The 19,948-nt window shown below is 32.6% G+C and overlaps 2 protein-coding genes across 2 annotated transcripts; both read right to left on the reverse strand.

Moving 5' to 3' along the window:
• Positions 1–102: 102 nt before the first annotated feature.
• LOC123924128 (xylan O-acetyltransferase 1-like) lies at positions 103–3,945 on the reverse strand. Its single transcript, XM_045976902.1, has 5 exons — positions 2,835–3,945; positions 2,550–2,721; positions 1,614–1,822; positions 1,365–1,523; positions 103–794 (listed from the first exon to the last, which is right to left on the reverse strand). Exons 1-5 carry the CDS (start codon positions 3,509–3,511, stop codon positions 446–448), a joined length of 1,566 nt encoding a protein of 521 aa, XP_045832858.1. The 5' UTR covers positions 3,512–3,945; the 3' UTR covers positions 103–445.
• A 4,773-nt stretch (positions 3,946–8,718) lies between these two features.
• On the reverse strand, positions 8,719–12,737 carry LOC123924129 (gibberellin 2-beta-dioxygenase 1). Its single transcript, XM_045976903.1, has 2 exons — positions 11,856–12,737; positions 8,719–9,192 (listed from the first exon to the last, which is right to left on the reverse strand). Exons 1-2 carry the CDS (start codon positions 12,660–12,662, stop codon positions 8,884–8,886), a joined length of 1,116 nt encoding a protein of 371 aa, XP_045832859.1. The 5' UTR covers positions 12,663–12,737; the 3' UTR covers positions 8,719–8,883.
• Between the last annotated feature and the right edge of the window lie 7,211 nt (positions 12,738–19,948).

Below are 19,948 nucleotides of genomic sequence, written 5' to 3' on the forward strand. Positions count from 1 at the left end.
TATCTTCTGCAATGTAAGATATAGATTACTTTTCATTTGTACTTGCAAAATATCATTATCATTACATTACATGCAATTATTTTAAACTTGGAACAATGGAACTACAAAAATCAACTAAACAAAGCCGTGGTGCTTTATTTTTTTTTTCTTCATTAAAGGAACAAGGATTCATTGTACAATTTATGTTCTTGCTGTGCTAAATTGGCTTAACAAGTAAACACGAGGAAGTAAAAGGGTAACAACAAAAATATTTGTCCAACTCCTAAAAAACCTAATAAAAAGTGACTCAAAAATTACAAAAACTGACAGAGACAACAAAAGTTGAGGCGTTGAAGTGAAGGGAAGAAAAAAGGACAAGCTTTCTTCTTAAGTAAAAGGAGAAATAATAACAATTAGGTAAAAAAAAGAAAAGGTATTTGTGTATGAAGTATCTGTACGTTATTCGTCAAGATTGAGAGATGATTTGTGCATAAAGGAACTCATTCCAAATGTCTGGTAATCCTGGTAAACACCAATGAATACAATCTGCATAATTAGTTGGATCAGCTTGTTGTTCAGGTGTTAGCATCTTTCCTTGACGTATGGTGTAAACCGAGGTATGTGCATCTTTTCTATACTCTGATAAGGTTGTGATGTTAATGAAGTACACTGGCACCTTCATTGAGTTTGTCACATTGTTTGCAATGACGAAAAGCCGACGATCTGTGCCCACATTCAACGGAGTCGACATGTTGAGAACCGGAGTTGTTTCTTTAGCACATTTTATACCATCTGGGTTGTTCCAATCCTCACTCCTATATAATCAAAATGGTTAATTGTAAATGTTAAATTCAAACACCAATTATGCTTAAGCTTAAAAGTCAAGTACAAACAATAAAATGTTAATTATTGAAGGGGAAGTGGGTCACCAACTAACTAGGAATTTGATTCCTTCCTGTTTACTCATTAAGTATCTTGGTCTTTTAGGTTGGACAGCTCATTTTATTGCATGTACATTTGGTGGAGTAAAATTATGAAAAGATAGATCTTTATCCAAAAGGCAAGATTATTCAACCATAAACATACAAATAAAACATGTGAGTAAATTTAATAGGTTTTTCCTAGAAGAAAATTTAGTTAGTACCATAGATATTGTTGTTTTTCAATCACATGACATGGAACTTTAAAAAGAAAATATGCCAACACTATGTATGGTGTTATAAGAAAAATGAATATTTAAAAAATATGTTAACAAATTGAATTTCAATTCCCTTTATTTATATACTGTGTCTGCATAACAGTTCATATGACAATCAATGTTTGTTTATTGATCAGAAAATTACTTTTCAAAGATTAAAAAGCAGAAAAAGAGATATTGTCATTACTTGATATGAAGAGGGGACGTGCCAGTGAAGAAAACTTTGGTTCTATTTGGATTAATGTTGTTATCAACCCATTTTGACCATGTCTTCATTACTCTCTCATATGCTACTGGCCTAGGAACTTCATCATATTCTGTGGCCCCTTCATCAAATGATCCTCGTCTATTACATCACACAAAAATCCATATAAGTTTCATAAACTTGCTTCAAAATCAAGAAACATTAAATAAGGTAAAAAAAAATACTACTTACAAGACTTTCATGTTGAAAGTGTTCATCCACCATATGTAGGTGTTAAAGATAAGATAATCTGCATCCTTCCAATTCACTCCATGTTTTTCAATTGATTCAGGCATGATTATACGGTCTAATATGCTGTGCATTTTTGGATCATCTGAATTTGATTCTACAAGAAATGGTGACCAGTAGAATTCCACAGTAGTAATTATGTTCTCTGGTTCCTACACAAATAACAAGAGTGCATCTTAAGCAACATTGAATAAGTCCATGTTAACACTGACACAACATGTCATTTTATTTTGGGTAAAAAACAAGGTGTCCTTTATTAACTACATGTCTCCATCTATCGAAGCCAGATCTTGTTAACTAAGGCAAAATAAAGAGGTGACTTGGTATTTAAACATTCCCACTTGCCACTTTGTCATCAAATTCAGTGGCCCACTATAAATGCACAAAATTGATCATCATTATTACATCTTTGTTCTTATTCTAGCCCATAAAGATGAATAGTAGTACCATTTTTGTGTGACCCTTCCGATTTTCAGGAGAAGGATCTTGATAATTTAGAGTTCTGTCGCGAGGTAAGTGAAATCAAGCTAGAAATGATACCTTTCACATATTAGGGGAAGAGGGACATAGTATTTTACCATTCAAAGTATGATGTTATGCTTGTGGTTAACAATTAAGCCTTTTTTATTTTTTAATTTTTTTTTGTTTCTCACAAATTTCTTCTATGAAAGGTAATCCTATTCGAGTTACTGTCAAACACTAAATGACATCTCAGTTGAGATTCTATGACAAATTATTATGCATATGATGATCAAGATGTCTAGAATCAAGGTTTTAAATAACATTTGCATTTAGCAATTCTTACTAATATTTTGTAGAATTGAAGCTAAAATATAATTGATGTGGCTAACACCCAAATGAAAAAGGAAAAGGACAAACCTCAATTTTCAATATTGCAAGAGAACCAGTCTTATACCAAGTCTTCTTATCCGAAGTAACAACAGATTGAACCATACAAACCATTGATTCCCACTGATTTCTATTCAAAGAATCTCCAACAAACATTACCCTCTTCCCTCTAATCTTCTTAAACAACAATCTTGGCTTAAACCTTAATAATCACACAAAAATCCAATCATTAAGAATAATAATAATAATAATATTCAAATTTCAATAACAAAATTGGAAAATTCAAAGATTAAGAAAAAGCCAAAAATTGCTTACTTTGGCAGAGAACAATCTCTAGGTTGCCATTTCCAATTCTGATACAAAGAATCTTTTCTTCCATTCTTCATACAAGTAACTTGTGAAGTAAGAAATTCACATTCATCTTCTTTATACAAAGGATGTGTCAAGTTATCTAAAACCCATTTACCATTAAACAAGTCACAATCTTTAGGTGGCAATTCAACTTCTTCATCATCTTCTTCCTCTTCTTCTAACAATTCAATCTTCTCTTCTTTCTCTGTCATAACAATCTTTTTCAATTCAACATGTTCTTCTTGTGGTTCATCAGAATCATCATCACCATCATCACTTTTATCAAGTTGAGTTCTTGAATTCTTAGTAGTCACAACAGTAACAGTTTCTTCCACAGCATTTTTCTTAGTATCATCATCAACAACAACATTTTCTGTTTCTTCTTCTACAACAACTTTCTCTGTAATTTCCTTTTGTAAAGACTCAATCTTTTTTGGTTTTTCTTGATGGGTTTGTTGAACTTTTGGTCTAGAAAATGGGAATTCAGCTATGGATTTAACGTCTTCATTATACATGAAAATCCCAAAGAGGAAAATGGAAAAAACAACTACAAAAATGGAGAAATTGTTGTTTTTTCGACCCTTCATTGCTACTCCTGTTTCTAAGTTGAAAAGAGGTGTCTTGCGACGAAATGGCTGCATGGTAGAAAAAGAGAAAAAAAAAGAAAGAGAAATAATAATAATCAGAATAATAATAAAAATAAAAAATCAGTGAGCAAAAGAGAAGAGAAAAGAGGTAGAAATATAGAGGAAGAAAAGAGAGACATTTGGGAAAGAAAAAGAGTTGAATTCAAGTATTAGGTTTGTTTAATTGGGGTTTGGTGAAATGATCTTGTCAAGAATATAGAAGAAGGTTATTTGGTGGATGGTTGTCTTTCTCAATTCTCAACTTATTTTGTGGCTGATCTAAGTCATGTCACTGTTAAAATATGACATGTGCGTAGGTATTTGAGTTCCTTAACCGTTTAGTCTTAGCCTTGATTTTCAGCTGGTGCGTATGAAAAAAATATTTATTGAGAGATGTCAATCTCCTAAATGAATCTCAGTTACAGATTAATATTTGTAATTGCGCGCGAAAGATAACTTTGGTTTTAAAAAATATATATATAAGGGGTTATGTATGTGATCCCACCATTATAGTAACTAATTTATTAGATCATAACATTTGAAGGATGCTAGTTTATAAGTAATTTCTTTGGTCAAATAGTCTATTAACACAAATCGTGTTTTAAAGTGTGGAGAAGTGAAAAATGAGTGGATTCAAACCTGTATTTAAAATACATCATAATATATCGACACAAATCGTGTTTTAAAATATGGAGAAGTGAAAAACGAATGAATTCAAATCCGTATTTAAAATACATGAAATGTTTCTACGACTATCAATAATGTTCTATTTAAAATAATTTTATCATGACGATGACTTTTCATATAAAATTATTCAAATTCATTTATTGCTCTATTCTTTTTTTGTAAATTATTATATATTTTCATAAATAAATGAAAAAATTAGGCGCATTACCATAAATTTTGGTGCCTAATTCCTTGAGTAAGGTGAGTTTTACATGGCCATTTTGCTCTGTTTTTATTTTATAAAAAAATAAAAAAAATAGAACTATGTATGTTCTTACTCTACAAATTTTACCAACGATGATTAAATTTAATAGAAGGGATTTGACTTACGCAACATAACGAATCAATATTTTAATATTAATTATGAAAGACAACTCACATTTACTATACATATTTTAAATATGATTATCTCTAGTGAAAAATACCTATAAAAAACCGAAAATAAAATCTACATCTAAATTATTTTAGCCCATGTATTCACTCTATAGTATACGAATAATTATTACCAAAACAATATATTTTTAGTCTCTGCTTTTAGAGACTAAAAAACACGCGGTTTTACATTTCATAGTGACTAAAACGTAGATACACAGACTAAAAATAAAATTTGAGATAAATTACCGGAACTAAATACATATTTAATGTAAAAATTGATTATATTATTAGACATGATTCCCCTTGATCCATTGGCAATGCAACAACTTAGAATGAATATACGTGAGGGAGAGGGTTACAAAGGAGTGATTTCAAAGCTTTCAAAGTTGGTAGTAGTCTCAGTCATGTGAAAGAGTTTGGTGGTTTAATTTTAGACTCTTTGGTGGACACAATGTTGCTATCTTACAGTTTTAAGTTTCGGATTGCAAGGAAGCAATTCTTGATGGTCAGAGTAAAGTTTTATTCCAACAGCAATGTTTAGATTAATTTCAATATAAGTCTTTTGGGTCAACTAATTATAAAAACCTAAAAACTAATGTTTGAGATTAGTTATATGTAGGGAACTTTATGAGGGTGTGAATCCTGTCTTCTAAGTTTCTTCTATGTGAGTTGTGTGACATTGATTTTTATAATAATTTATTATTATATGTGTGTTGTGTGACCCAATTGTCCCCCTGCCCGGAATTTGGGGCACAGCCCAATAAGAGGGAGCATCCCTGACACGTCAGCCCATGATGTGTCCTCCACGACGTAACGGCTACGCGACACGATAAACACGTGCTCATCCATCCAACCACGACTCAGCCAAGGAGCTTATCCGTTATCCACTAATAGCGGAACAACTCCAACCAAGATAGGGGCGAATAACCGCCTCCCCTACAATACAGGGACTATCTTGGCAGTTGAGTCTATTGGGCTGGTTCGTTCCAGCCCATTAGACCAACATTTGGCCCAGCGCCGGGGGCAACTATATATAATATAAGCTAGTTGGTATATTATTGATTTAATTGGTATATTTACCGTGTAAAAATTTAACAAATAGACCAAATTAATTAATTATTCAACAAATAGAAAAAATAAATCAATTATTTAATAAATCTATTTTTTTTCTTATAATACAAAAATAGAGTAGTCATACCAATCGTTAGTTGGCCCAGTGGTAATTGACGCTGAACTTGGTAGGGAGGACCACAATTCGATCCTCGCAACTACGATTAAGAGGGAGTTGAAATCATTTGATGTCAGAACTGACTTCAAAATCAGATTAGTCGATGCTGTAGGTCAATACTAGTGATGGGAAAAATAAATAAACAGAGTAGCCCTTTCTTGATTTGCATGCATACTCTCTCCTTGTATTTGTACGGTGTCAAAAAAGATATGTCGGCCAAATATGTGTTTCAAATAACAGTCCTGAATGCTTAAACATTGCTTCTTTTATTACTATGAGGCACGCACGCACGCTTCCATTGACACTTGTGAATCTCCGGATCTGATATTTCTTGTAGTTTTTAATTGGCACAATAAATGTGGTGAAAACTCCTAGAAATCTTGAAGTTTAATTATTTTGTTATTAAATTAGCTGGTAAAATATCAACAAAAAAGAAGATAAATTAACCAAAATATTAAAAAAGCCGATAAATTAACCAAAATAATGTAATTTTGACAAATTTACTTCTAAGAAATTATAAATTATAACACAATGTTCCTATTAACTGAGCTAAGTTCACGGGAACTAAGCAGTAGTCACTATTTACTTCTAAAAGGCAAACTTCTGAAAGCATCAAAGCTATAGAAGATCTAGGTAATTTACTTTCACATATATACATCATATTAGCTAAATGGCAACATCACTCACTATGTTAAAGCCAAACACACCCTGATTGATTCTAAAAGTATTAACAACCCTTCAGATAAATAAATTATATATGGAATAGGTCACCTAATCTTAATCTAACATTTAAAGGAAAATAAACAATGAAATATTGAGAAGGAGAAAGAGACCCAATAGAAAATTGTGAAGCCCAAAAAGCATGAAGCAGGTGCACACACACATGAATCATCGGTTGCAGTTTGCTAAAGTGTTGAGAAAGATGAAATGGCATTTTCTTCATAATAGTAAAATGAAGAAAAAAGAATATGACATGACATTTTTATATAGTAACAAGTTTCGGTGCAACCACTCTATAATGAGACAATTGTTGAGGACAACTTCTCTAATAGACTCATACATACAGTAAGTCATAACAAAAAACAAAAATTATAAACTCATGATAATAAATTTGACTCATTTAATGTGAACATTTACGTTTAATTTTGATAAATAAATAAAATATTACATTACGTGAACAAGTCTAAAATAAATAGTACATGGTTGAAATACATGTCTTTAACTAAGATATTCACAAGGTAGAGTGGATACAGAAGATATGAAGATGGATTTGTAGCAAGGGATGCAAGAGATGTCTCATGGAGTTGTAGAGTTCGAGGAGGAGAAAAATGAGAGTTTGGGGTAGCTCGATAGATATAACGGGACGTTAAACGCTTACATTTTAATATTCTTTAAATTTATAGTCGATGTGAGACTTAACCACTCATACTTGAAATTCGACAATCTTCACCCAAGTGTGAATTTTCATATCCTATAGTTGATCCAATACCAGGATTCACTCCCGCTCCTCCCACTAAGCCGAATCACGGCTCTGATACCACTTGTTGAAAATTTCGGAAGAGCGCTAGGAGAAACAACAGGGTTAATACTCCAAGACCACAAGAAAGGGACGCCGGCCACATCTCCACCCAAAACTTGAGACAATAGGGATTGTCATTGTCACTTTGTTACAATCCCACACAAAAAGATGTGTTTGTGATCGTCACTTTGTTACATTATTACTTAATCCTTATATAAAATGTGTTTGTGATTGTCACTTTGGTACAATCCCACACAAAAAAATCTTGGATGTTTGTTAATTGTTCTAGTGGATTAACTTTTTTTTTTTTTCTTTCTCTTCTACGTATACTTGTTTTGAAAGATTTTTCATGTACTTGGAAGCACAATTTTTGAATCGTAAAACTGTGAATGATTCCTATAACAAGAATCATATCTTTAAACATTTTATACTATACCTCCTTATCGGCTAATTTTATTTTACACAATTGAATTGACACATTGAAAGGTGTGAAAAACATGGAAAAAAGTTACATTTTATCCTACATATTGGCCAATCGGAGAGTTATAAAATCTTGAAATTTTTATGGTCGTATAAATTGTTAGCCTTCTTATAATCCGAAGGATTAGCCAATTTGAAAAAAAATCTATTCGAATGGTGTGATACTGTGATATGAAGGAGGATAAATTTAGAAAATTAGGGAGGTTCTAAGAATGTAAGGGGAAGATTTTCTAATTTTTTTTCTCCTAGATTGTACAGAACTGGGCCTAGTTGGATTGGGCTTGAACATATATATTCTCTAGTGATTTTTTCTTTTCACGTTCACTGGAAGTCCTCGTTCGCCTCCGAAAATTTCAAAAATACCCCCTCGCCGCTACTTAAGGAGCGAACTCGGGGGATGCAAAATCTGGGAAAAAAGAAACAGTTCGCATCCTAGAATGCGAACCTTATAAAATCTAATATTTTTTGTATCTTTTACCATTCATTCGCCCCTATTTTATAAGGTTCGCATCCTAAGATGCGAACTATTTTTTTCCTCAGTTTTTGCTATTTACAATTCTACATCCTACATTGCGAGGGAGATAGAATTGGAAGGGCGGCAGATTGCGTGAAGAAGAAATCTTCTCTAGTTTGTTTGTTTCTTGGTCTAATATTAGTGAAGCTAATGATATATTAAGATCTCAATAATGATATACCATCAAAACATATTATTTAGAATATTCTATATGAATTTTTGTAAAGAATAAGAGATTAAAATTAAAAACTAAAAATTTATGAGACCATAATTCGAAGGAAAATTTTAAAATGATTGAATTTAACCCTTTTCTTATCTTTTTCTTCCTCATTTTCACTCTAAAGCCCATAAACAAAGTATTTAACAAAAATCAGTGACACTGTTCTCAAAAGAGCTTGAAAATCAATCAAATCAATAAATGGAGCATATACAACTCATAACTTTTGTCAAGAAAAGATCATTCAAAATTAAAAGCTCATAGGAAAAACATTAATAAATCTCACAAAACCTCACATATATAGCTAGAAAGAATAAAATAACTCCAACTATTGAGTAACACGGTACCTATCCAATGGATCCTTAAATAAGAGACGTTCATGATAAACTCTCCAAGCATAGTCCTCAAAATCAATAGAGTTGAAAACCCTATTTTGCCCTTCACCTCCAATATTGATTTCTTCTTCATCACCATCTTCAAGTTTGTCCTTGTTACCAATTGGAAGAAGTGGAGCTACATTGCTTTCTGTAGGAAGAGTAATCAATAATGACATTGTTATGCAATGTGAATCATTTTCATCTCCTAATGTTGCCATTGGTCTGCCTCTAACTTTCTTTAGCTTCCCATTGCTCCAAACCTACACATTCATATATTGTGGTAAACAAATACCATATCAATATGCATCAGTCTTAAGATTAATTTGATGTGCTGTTAATGTTTAAAAATATACTTAACGTGTAAAATAATTACTCCTACGCAGCTTGTTCTCATTGATTGATAGATAAATAGCCCCAAATTATTAAGGGATAAATTGAAGAAAAAAAAATTCTTAATATTTTTGCTCCTAGGTATGTTCGGGAGTCACAGAGGGAAGAACTTTAGAGGGTTAATTCTATATTTTGGTATATATATTGAGGAGAGATCCGTTGACTCTAGGAGTAAGTCGCAATTGACTTACTCCGCTTAATAACTCGATATCGACATTATATTTTTTCAATCCAACCGTTGAATTCAAGGATCTTATTGAGTAGATCAACTCCACAAATTTTTATAAAAAATCAAAAAATGTAGTTATGTATTCAGACTATTGAAATTCAACGGTTTTTTTAAAAGTTTGTCGTACGTTCAATTGAAGTTATCAGAAAAAGTATCAAACGGTTTTGAATTTTTATAAAAATTTGTGGAGTTGATCTACTCAATGAGATCTTTGAATTCAATGGTTGGATTAAAAAATATAATGCCGATATTGAGTTATTAAGCGGAGTAAGTAAATGAAGATTTACTCCTAGAGTCAACAGATCCCTCCTCATATATATATATATGATTATTTTTAGAAAAATCGAAAAAATAGTTTGATAAATGATAGTATCATAACATTTTAATCACACTTAATTATTCCATTTTCAAAACATATATAATTCTACCAAAAGACGAATCATTCGAAAGAATTCAAATTCTTTTCTTCACATGTAGGGACAACTTTTTTTTATCGATTTTACTTACACCTCAACTAAACTCTAAATTACCATGACATGAGTCCATGACTCCCTTCTTCTAAGAATCTAGGGTTAACACACACAAAATAATCTCATACACTTTCTGGTCTCCTTCATTTGGATGATTAATGATTTTTTGTTTTATAAGATATATATGATGGTTTTTATATACACATAATAAACTGTCAATAATATATGGATTATTTAAAAAATAACTTAATTAAAACTTAACTCCTTTGACCAAAAAAAGAAAACTTAACTATCATTCTAGAAAATAAATAAAATGAGACCACCAAAATAACATCTCTCATTTATCATGTGACCCAACGACTAAAAATAAACCCCATTCAGATGATTAATAATATCTCATTCAAAAAGCATGCTTATTTTTTGTTATAAAAAATAAAATAAAAAACTTTTTTTGACTTGTTAACCATATAATTTGAATGCTTAATTAAACCATATAATTTGAACCTTTGTTCAAACTATGGCCTTTCGTTGTACCAAAATAAAAAACTAAAACTATGGCCATTCAAAATTGAATTGAATTATTTTTTTGGTGATCATTTTCAAAATTGAATTATACAATATGTCCTAAAAGAAATTGAATTATACATGCACCTAAGTGGCAAAATGGTACAAATCATAAATAATTCAAAGCTGACAAATCTGACATTACCCATAAGCTTTTGCCCACAAACCAAGCCACTAACTTAAAGAAAATAAGTTTCTGATTATAAAAGTTAGACAATACAAAAAAATTATAAATAGTACTCCCAAAAAATCAACAAATAGCCAAAATGTTCTCAAATATAGTGCTGCAGTTGTTTTAAAATGAGTGATATATATTTCATAGAAAATGCTATAGTGTTCTGCTTAATATAGTGCAGCAAATTAGAGGGTTAATAACCAAAAACTATAATTCTTAATATTTTTTTTTAGAGTTTAATTGATATGCACCGACGGTGTAAAATAGTTTTACACGATCGTCCAATAAATAATCATCATTTTGCCATGTCATGTAAAGAAAGTGGGGTGAAGTGGGATGATGTGGCGGAAAATATGGTTGGTATTGGTTGACAGTGTAAAATTATTTTACACCGTCGGTGCATATCAATTAAATCCTTTTTTTTATAATAATTATTATGACTGAAAGGAGTATTGCACTTACATTTGTAGTAAATTTTCTCTTTTAATATCCTTTACAATTATTACTCTTAATTTTAATTTTTTTATAAGTAAAATATTATTATAAAGAAGTAAAAGAGATATTCAATCTCTTATGAACATTATACCATATAATCGCCACATTATTATAAGTAAAATATTATTATAAGGAAGCGGCATTAGATATATCCCCATTAAAGACCACACTATTTCTAAGCTTTCAAATATACCATGTAGTTGCCAACTAAACCAGATAACTACATTACTTTTAATTAATTTTTATTTTTTGGTTTTCACCACTAGTATTGGATCCATTGAACCGCTTAAACCGGTTCGGGTATCAGTTCTGACATCAAGTAATTCAAGACCGCTCATCATCGCAGTTACGGGGATCGAACCGTGATTCTCCTACCACCGATTAACACCTGACCAACTTATAGACCAACAATTAAATTTTACACATTCATCCATCAAATCAATATTTTTTATTTTGATGATATCTTTATAAACACATTTATTTTATGCGACTTGATTGGAATCATAAGTTGATGGAAAAAGTACTAATCTCATGCGATAAAAAAAAAAAAAAAAAAAACCTAAAAGAAGAAAAATGTAGTACTAGTATTAATAATCTAACCTGAGCAATATCACCAACAGTAACCAAGATGGAATCCACGTGTGACAACACAGAAACCCACCCACCTGAATCCGACAACAACAACTGTTTCTCGCATCTTATCTGATACTTCAACCCAACTATAAACGGATAAAACCCACCCGTTGAACCGGGTTTATTTCCGGGTAAACACTCCGAAACCCACATAATCGAACTCAACCGGTTCGGATCATTTTCAACCGGGTTCTCAATCCCCAAACCCATCATTAACATATCAATAATATTCAAACCCAGTTTCTCAAGCTCACGTGTGAACTCGCGAATAGAATCGAGTTTTATTAACTCGTTCGACTCAGTCGTAAACAACGAGTCAAACCGGAACGATTCCGAGAGTCCGTCTCCTTCTCCATCGTCATAACCGAAAGGCCAGTTTTGAGGGAAGAACGATTGCTTTTGATCGTGAGATAGGTTGAATAGTTTAAGCGATTCTGACTCGGCCGAGTTGGCGAGTTCGGAGGAAATTGAGTGATCAGTGAGTTGAATAAAACCGTGTTGGGAAATGGAGGAGATGAGTTCGTTTGGGATTAATGAAGAAAAAGAGAGAGAGGGAGGAGATATGGCGGATGGAGAGGAGCGGCGAGTTGGGAGAGAGAGATTGGGAGGGAGACGGTGGAGGAGGCGTGAGAGTGCGTCGGCGGCGTTGGAAGTTGAGAGGTGGTTGTTGGTGGTAGTTGATGGAGTTGGTGGTGGTGCTGAGGTGGCGCCACCGTGAAGATTTGGTAATGGTTGATGTTGTTGTTGCTGCTGCTGGTGAGTGGAAGAAGCCATGACGTGAAAAAAAATGAAAACTATGATTGAAATTTTGGGTCCCTTTTTTTAGTTTATGTGTTTGTGAATTCGAGCGTGCCAATATATTAAGATGAAAAAGAACTTCAATATTTATTTTTTTGATAATTATATTTTTTAATAAAACAACATAAATTTTTTACTATATTTTTTCAAGGAAAAAATAATGATAGACTAAAGTAATATAAATTATCTATATTGATTCTTAAAATCAACGGCCATCTTTGAGTCATTACCCAATTTTACTGAATCTTTGAAGATGTCATCATATTCAAATAGCCAATTCTTATTTTCAACCATGTGATTGCTGCTAGAGCTGTCAAAACGGACGACCTGTTTCGGGTCGGCTTGGTCGGACTTTATCGGGCCGGGCTAAAAAACCCGGATAAAAACAGGCTATAAAAATTAGTGCTTGAGCCCAACCTGGTACGGGTTGTCGGGCTTTGGGACCAGCCCGAATTTTTTTTTACTTTTAGTATTCAAACTCAACATTATAAATAACTAAAAAACTACTACGCTTTGTCGTGCATACCAAAATTGGACATTCAAATTAACTACTACGCTATGTTAATCAATACTCTTATATTATACATATACTATATAGGATCAAAAACTCTTGCGCGCATTATTTTTATTCATCTTCTACCTACAAGTTTCTCGCGCGCCCTATTTTTATTCATCTGCTACCTACGGATTTCTCGCACGCCCTATTTGTACTCACCCGCTACTTATGAGTTTCTCGTGTGCCCTATTTTTACTCATCCGCTACCAAAGATTTTCTCACGCGTCCTATTTTTACTCATCCGCTACTTACGAATTTCTCGCACGCCCTATTTTTATTCATCCACTACCTACGAGTTTCTCGCGCGCCCTATTTTTACTCACCCGCTACTTATGAGTTTCTCGTGCGCCTTATTTTTACTCATCCCCTGCCTAAGAGTTTCTTGCGCCCCCTATTGTTTACTCATCCACTACTTAACAGTTTGTCACGCGCCCTATTTTAACTCATCTGCTACCTACGAGTTTCTCACGCGCTTTATTTTTACTCATCCGCTACTTACGAGTTTCTCGTGCACCCTATTTTTACTCATCTGCTACTTAAGTAGTAAAAATGAGAAATTTGAGGAAAAAATACCGTCCGCTACTTAAGTAGCGGATGATAGAGCTATCAAAAAGGGCCGGGCTATCGGGCTGGCCCATTAGCCCTATCCTTTTACACGGGCCGGACTTCATAAAAAGGGGGCCAGGCCTTATCGGACCGGACCTTATCGGGTCAGGCTTTTTCATTGGCCGTCATGGGCCGGCCCACAGGCTTTTGGGCCGGCCCCTTAAAGAATTAAAAAATTATTTAAAAAAATTGTATAATCTTTTTATTGTTATATTTTGGTCCTATTTTTATGCATAAATTCATATATAATTTTTTTAATTATTTTTGTTATTTTATTGTTATTATTTGTGTTTTGTTCATATCTATAATATGTTTTATTCCTATTTTTAAAGCATATCATCTTTTTATATTTTTTTTAATTTTTTTTGTACAATTACACCGAAGGATATAAAACTTGGAATATGGTTATTTTAAGTCTATCATCTTTTTATTGTATTTATTTTATATTCTTTTATATTTTTGTTTTTTTTTACTTAAATTACAATGGATGAATGAAAGATATAAAACTTGGAATTTGTTTTTTGTAGTAATAATAATAATATGACAAAAAACTTATTGGATTAGAATGAGATTATTTGTTAGAGATGTGTTTATTTGTTTGATGAGGATAAAGATGAAGATATTGTTGTTTGGGAGATTATGTGAGAAAATATAGGGATAAGAATTACCTTCTTGAAGATTTAGTTGAGAAATATAACATAAATTTAGTTGAATATGTTTTTTTTTCAAAAAAAAATATTATGAAAATTAGTGGGCCGGCCCATCGAGCCATGTAGGCTTTTGCTTATCGGGCCGGACTAAGCGGGCTGGGTCATGAAGTTAACGGGTCGGGCTGGGCCGGCCCCTTTATTTGACCGGGCCCCTCCAGGCCGGACCGGGCCGGCCCATTTGACAGCTCTAGCGGATGACATTTGAGACATTCGTAGAGCGGCAAAAGAAACTCTTATAATACAAACTAAGTTCAAATCATCCAAAACAATTTATTTATACGGAGTAGTATTTATTATTTTAAAAAATATTATAATTTATTCGGCTTGCGGGACGCCCGGGGCCCATTTCGGCTAGCCCATATTTTAAACGGGCTTTATCGGGCAGGGCTAAAAAGCCCGAAAACAATTCGGACTAGGATTTTCAAGGCCCAAGCCTGGGAAAAAAAATCGGGCTTCGCAGGCCGGCCCATTTGTGCTAGCCTATTTTGACAGCTCTAATTGCTGCAACCTGAATCCAAAAACCATAATTCATTTTTTGTATCAGACTCTTGAGGATCTTTGGCTTTTGTTTCTTGAGCCATAAGCAAAATTTCTTCTTCTTCATCAAACTGAGCATAATTTGCATCGTCTTCTTCCCAGCTAGGACAATCAGCTTGAAAGTGACCTAGCTTGTGACATTTATAGCATTCAAAATAACCTTTATTGAATTTTGCACCTCTTCCACCACGTCCCATGCCTCTACCACGACCTCTTCCATATGAATTCTCTCCTCTACCACCATACCCTCTTCCACCATTGGAGACTTTGAGAATCTATTCTTGTTCATCTTTCTGATTGTTCATTCTTTGTTCTTGAACAAGCAAGCTACTCTGCAATTGAAAGATTTTCCTGCAGGAGCCACAATTACTCCATCTTTTATGAGACTCCAATACTCCTTGGATCTCAACAAGTTTTCCATAAGCATGGACCAATGATCGTATTGTCCATCAAATTTGGGTTTTCCATAAGCATGACCAATGATCGTAGTGTCCATCAAATTTGGGAATTGATGGTTGCATGTAATTGCTTGATTTCGCCATGGAAGTTTCAAGCAAGAAGGAAACGATGAATCTTTGTGTAACTAACTTTGGTTAAAAACAAAGAGCTGGATCGGTTTCAACCGATAACTGATACCAATTGTTAAGGCAAATGAAACCTATGATTCTCATTAGTGATTGGCAAAACCTTATATAGTCAAGCACAAGCTTACAAATCAGTTACAACAACCAAACTAACACACTAACATGATAACTTGGGCCTTAAGTAACTCACACGCACGCCTAGTACACAAGCTACACACACTAGGCCAAACTCAGGGCATGTATATACACAATGATCAACATATATCTAAAAAACTTACTATCTATTTGATTCATAATATCATTCAAGTTCATTTATTTTAACAATTTTTTGTCGAATTGTCGATGAAATCAACTCAAGTTCCTACTAATTTTTGCATAAGCATAAAATGAAAAAATAATAGCAACATGAGAAACAACTTGACTAAAGACACCTAGAGCTGCCAAATGGGTCAGTCTGGCTCAGCCCAATTATTATTGGGTTTCAAATTAACAAGTCTGCCTGTATAGGTCATGTGGGCTAATGGACTCCGACCCATTTCATTGTTTTTCTTCCATTTATTCGATATTTTTATTATATGACTTTGATGTATTAGTTCATCATATCTATTAAGTACAAGAACTAATCTAATGGAAGGGGAGGGAGATCCCACCAAGTATAATAACTTCGTCAAATTCAACTTTTTTTGCACGGTACAATATATAGGAGCATAAAATGTAGGATTAACACATACTAACTCACGTGCATATTGATAGCTAAAGAAAATTTTAGAAACTCTTAGAATGATAAAAAAAATAAAAAAATAAAAAAAAGATTAACCAAAATGAAATCAAAGTCAAAGAAACCAAAATGAAACCAACTACTTATATTTTGCATAGCAGTACGATAGGCTAATACTCTACCTATTATTATGCTGCAAATCATTTAGCATGAAATTGTGTATATATTTTCTTAGAGAAAGAGGCAGTGCAGTGAGGTACCCAGTATATTATCACGTGATTCTCCAAGTTTCCAACCTTTGATAACAACAACCAATGACAAGACAAACAATATCAAATTGTTTGGGTGATGTGTCACAAACGCTGTATAATGATGCCATTGATACTAGTGGGAAAAACTTTAATGCCAAAAATAGAAATGATGGAGGGTTTTCTTCTCACTCAATTGGGTTTGGTGCATTATTTATTTGTATTTAAATTTTTATGTTTTTTTTTATTTAATTTTTTGTTTTTCACCACAAATATCCGGCTCACTGAATCGCCTAATTTAGTTCGGGGGTCAGTTATTGCATAAAGTGATTTCAGTCTTCTTTTGATTGTAGTTGCGAAAAATCGAACCGAGGTATTGTAGTATTATTTCGTGGAGTGTTTTTTAATGACAAAAATAGAAATGACGGAGGGTTATCTCACTCTAACAATAGGGCTTAGGGTGTGTTTGTTTCGGAGTTGTAAAGTTTATTCCCACTAGAGCTGTCAAAGGGGTCTGTCCGGTCCAGCCGACCCGACCATATAAAGGATCCGACCCGGCCCATTAACTTCATGGCTCAGCCCGCCTAGACCGGCCCGATAAGCAAAAACATATATGGCCCGATGGGCCGGCCACTAATTTTCATAGTATTTTTGTTTTGAAAAAAAAAAAAAAAACAGATTCTACTAAATTTATGTTATATTTCTCAACTAAATTTTTAAGAAGGTAATTCGTATCCCTATATTTTCTCACCTAATCTCCCAAACAACAATATCTTCATCTTTATCCTCATCAAACAAACAACAAATCTCTAACAAATAATCTCATCCTAATCCAAAAAGTTTTTTGTATTATTATTATTATTCTAGCGGCCAGTATCGGTTTGTGTGATCCGCGTTTTCTATTTTGCCTTATGCTTTGGTGATTTTGTTAATAAAAGATTTTTACAGCTAAAAAAAGACGTCTTATGTTATGGTGAGTTTGTTAATAAAAGTTTTTTGCTGCTAAAAACAATTATGGGTATTGTTGGTATTATGAAAAGTTCGCACCAATTTTTTTTGTATCATCTTTATATATAGGTATAAAATATAGGTATAGATTTCCACCTCGTATCTCAGTATTTTATATCTACTTCTAATATAATAAAATTAATTACTGCCAAAGTTACTAATTTATCTTTAGTAGGTTTAACCAAATTCCAAGTTTTATATCCTTCATTGTAATTTAAGTAAAAAAAATATAGAAAGAATATAAAATAAATACAATAAAAAGATGATACGCTTAAAATAACCATATTCCAAGTATTATATCCTTAATTGTAATTTTACAAAAAAAAAATACAATAAAAAGATGATATACTTAAAAATATGAATAAAACATATTTTGTTTAAAAAAAATATGAACAAAACATATTATAGATTGGATCAAAACATAAATAATAACAATAAAACGACAATTTGTTTAAACAAAAAAACGACAAAAATAATAAAAAAGATTATATATGAATTTATGCATAAAAATAGGACTAACATATAACAAAAAAAAAGATTATAGAATTTTTTAAAATATTTTTTTAATTCTTTAAGGGGCCGGCTCATGACGGTCCATGAAAAAACCTGACCCGATAAGGTCCGGTACGATAAGGCCCGACCCCCTTTTTATAAAGGCTGACCCGTGTAAAAATATAGGGCTAATGGGCCGGTCCGATAACCCGACCCATTTTTACAGCTCTAAATACTACGGTCCACCTTCCTCGTACTTCATGGCCGAATCTCCCTAAACTATTGCTCCATCCAACTCTTTACGTCTTCAATAAGAGGCAACAATAAACATACCTTCACAGTGTTGGATCAGAACATCAAGTAGTGTCATCAAATTTGTGAAAGAATGGAAACACATCGTACATGATTGCTTTTCAACCTGCAGCGAGGGAGTAGCTACTAGCTTTCACACAGTGGCGGAACTAGGAAAAAAAGTTGGGGTGGGCCGAGAAAAAAATTTTAATTATAAATTAAAGAAAAAATAAAATTTGCACCGATAATGTAAAATAATTTTACATTAATAGTACCCGTTTATTCTGCCAAATCATCCCATTAGTCCTCATTAAACTCTAAGAACAAATTTATATTTCATACAAAAAATTAAGTCATAATAAGCACAAATTTGGTCATTAAAAAATTTAATTGTGTAACTCTAAATAATACATTTTTTGAAAAAAGATAGAAATTGTGCTTCTTTTATATTGATATATCTAAATATAAAATATTCTTCTTTTATATTGATATATGCATATGGATATTAAAATTGTTTTTTTAAAAGAAAAAGGAAAAGAAAATCGAACAAACTGAAGAAAAGAGAAGAAAAAAGAACAAAATGTTAAAGAACATGCTTTGTAGGATTCGAACTCATGACCTGAGTATGTTATAGCATGCTACAAGCCACTGGGCTAGCACTTACACTTTGCATTTGTACGCGTAACTAAATATATATCTAGTATAATTGTTTATTTTATAATAAAATCAAGGATATATTAGTAATTTCCTATTTTTCCGGGGGTGGCCGCGGCCCACCCCAGCCCCACCCTAGTTCCGCAAGTGCTTTCACACCAACCATATCTCACATGCCACTTAGAGAGAAGAAAAACATTTTTTGTTTGGTCTGTTTGGATTCTTATGAGTTGTTAATGATAATATAACAAAGTCACGTGTAACAGATTTTACCGAGTTTTTCATGATGTACAAGTTGTTAATATTATTATAACGAATATAAATTTAATAAAATTTATTGTTAGTTTGAAAGTTTATATTGTATAGATTATTCATAATTTATTTTTAAAGAAATCGAAAATAATTTGATACTAGTTGAGACCCCTCGTGCATATCCTTGATAGTTCAAATATTGACAATCTTAACCCCTTTCTTCTAGAGGGATTTCTACAAAATATCCCTAGACACTCTATCATAAGGATTTACTGCTGTAACAAAGTCACAATGTTACACGCAGTAGTAGATCTAAGACATCTATTTCAAATCAGCCGGCTCATATTGAATCTTAACAAAATCAGTACAAAACAATCTCAACTCTTATTATTGTGGGATTTTTGACAACATGAAATCCAATTCGCGCCTTGTCCAAATCAAATAAACATTAAGTGCAAGTCTTTTTATCCAATTGATATCACTCCATCACATGTCACAATAGATATATTTCTTCCATGGTCGACCTTCAAGGCATAAAATCAAATTGATTATCGCTTATTTGAGTCTCTTAACTCACTCACTCTAAAACAAATTAAATTAAATTTT

Source organism: Trifolium pratense, linkage group LG4, assembly GCF_020283565.1.
Source record: "Trifolium pratense cultivar HEN17-A07 linkage group LG4, ARS_RC_1.1, whole genome shotgun sequence".
Classification (NCBI taxonomy): Eukaryota; Viridiplantae; Streptophyta; class Magnoliopsida; order Fabales; family Fabaceae; genus Trifolium; species Trifolium pratense.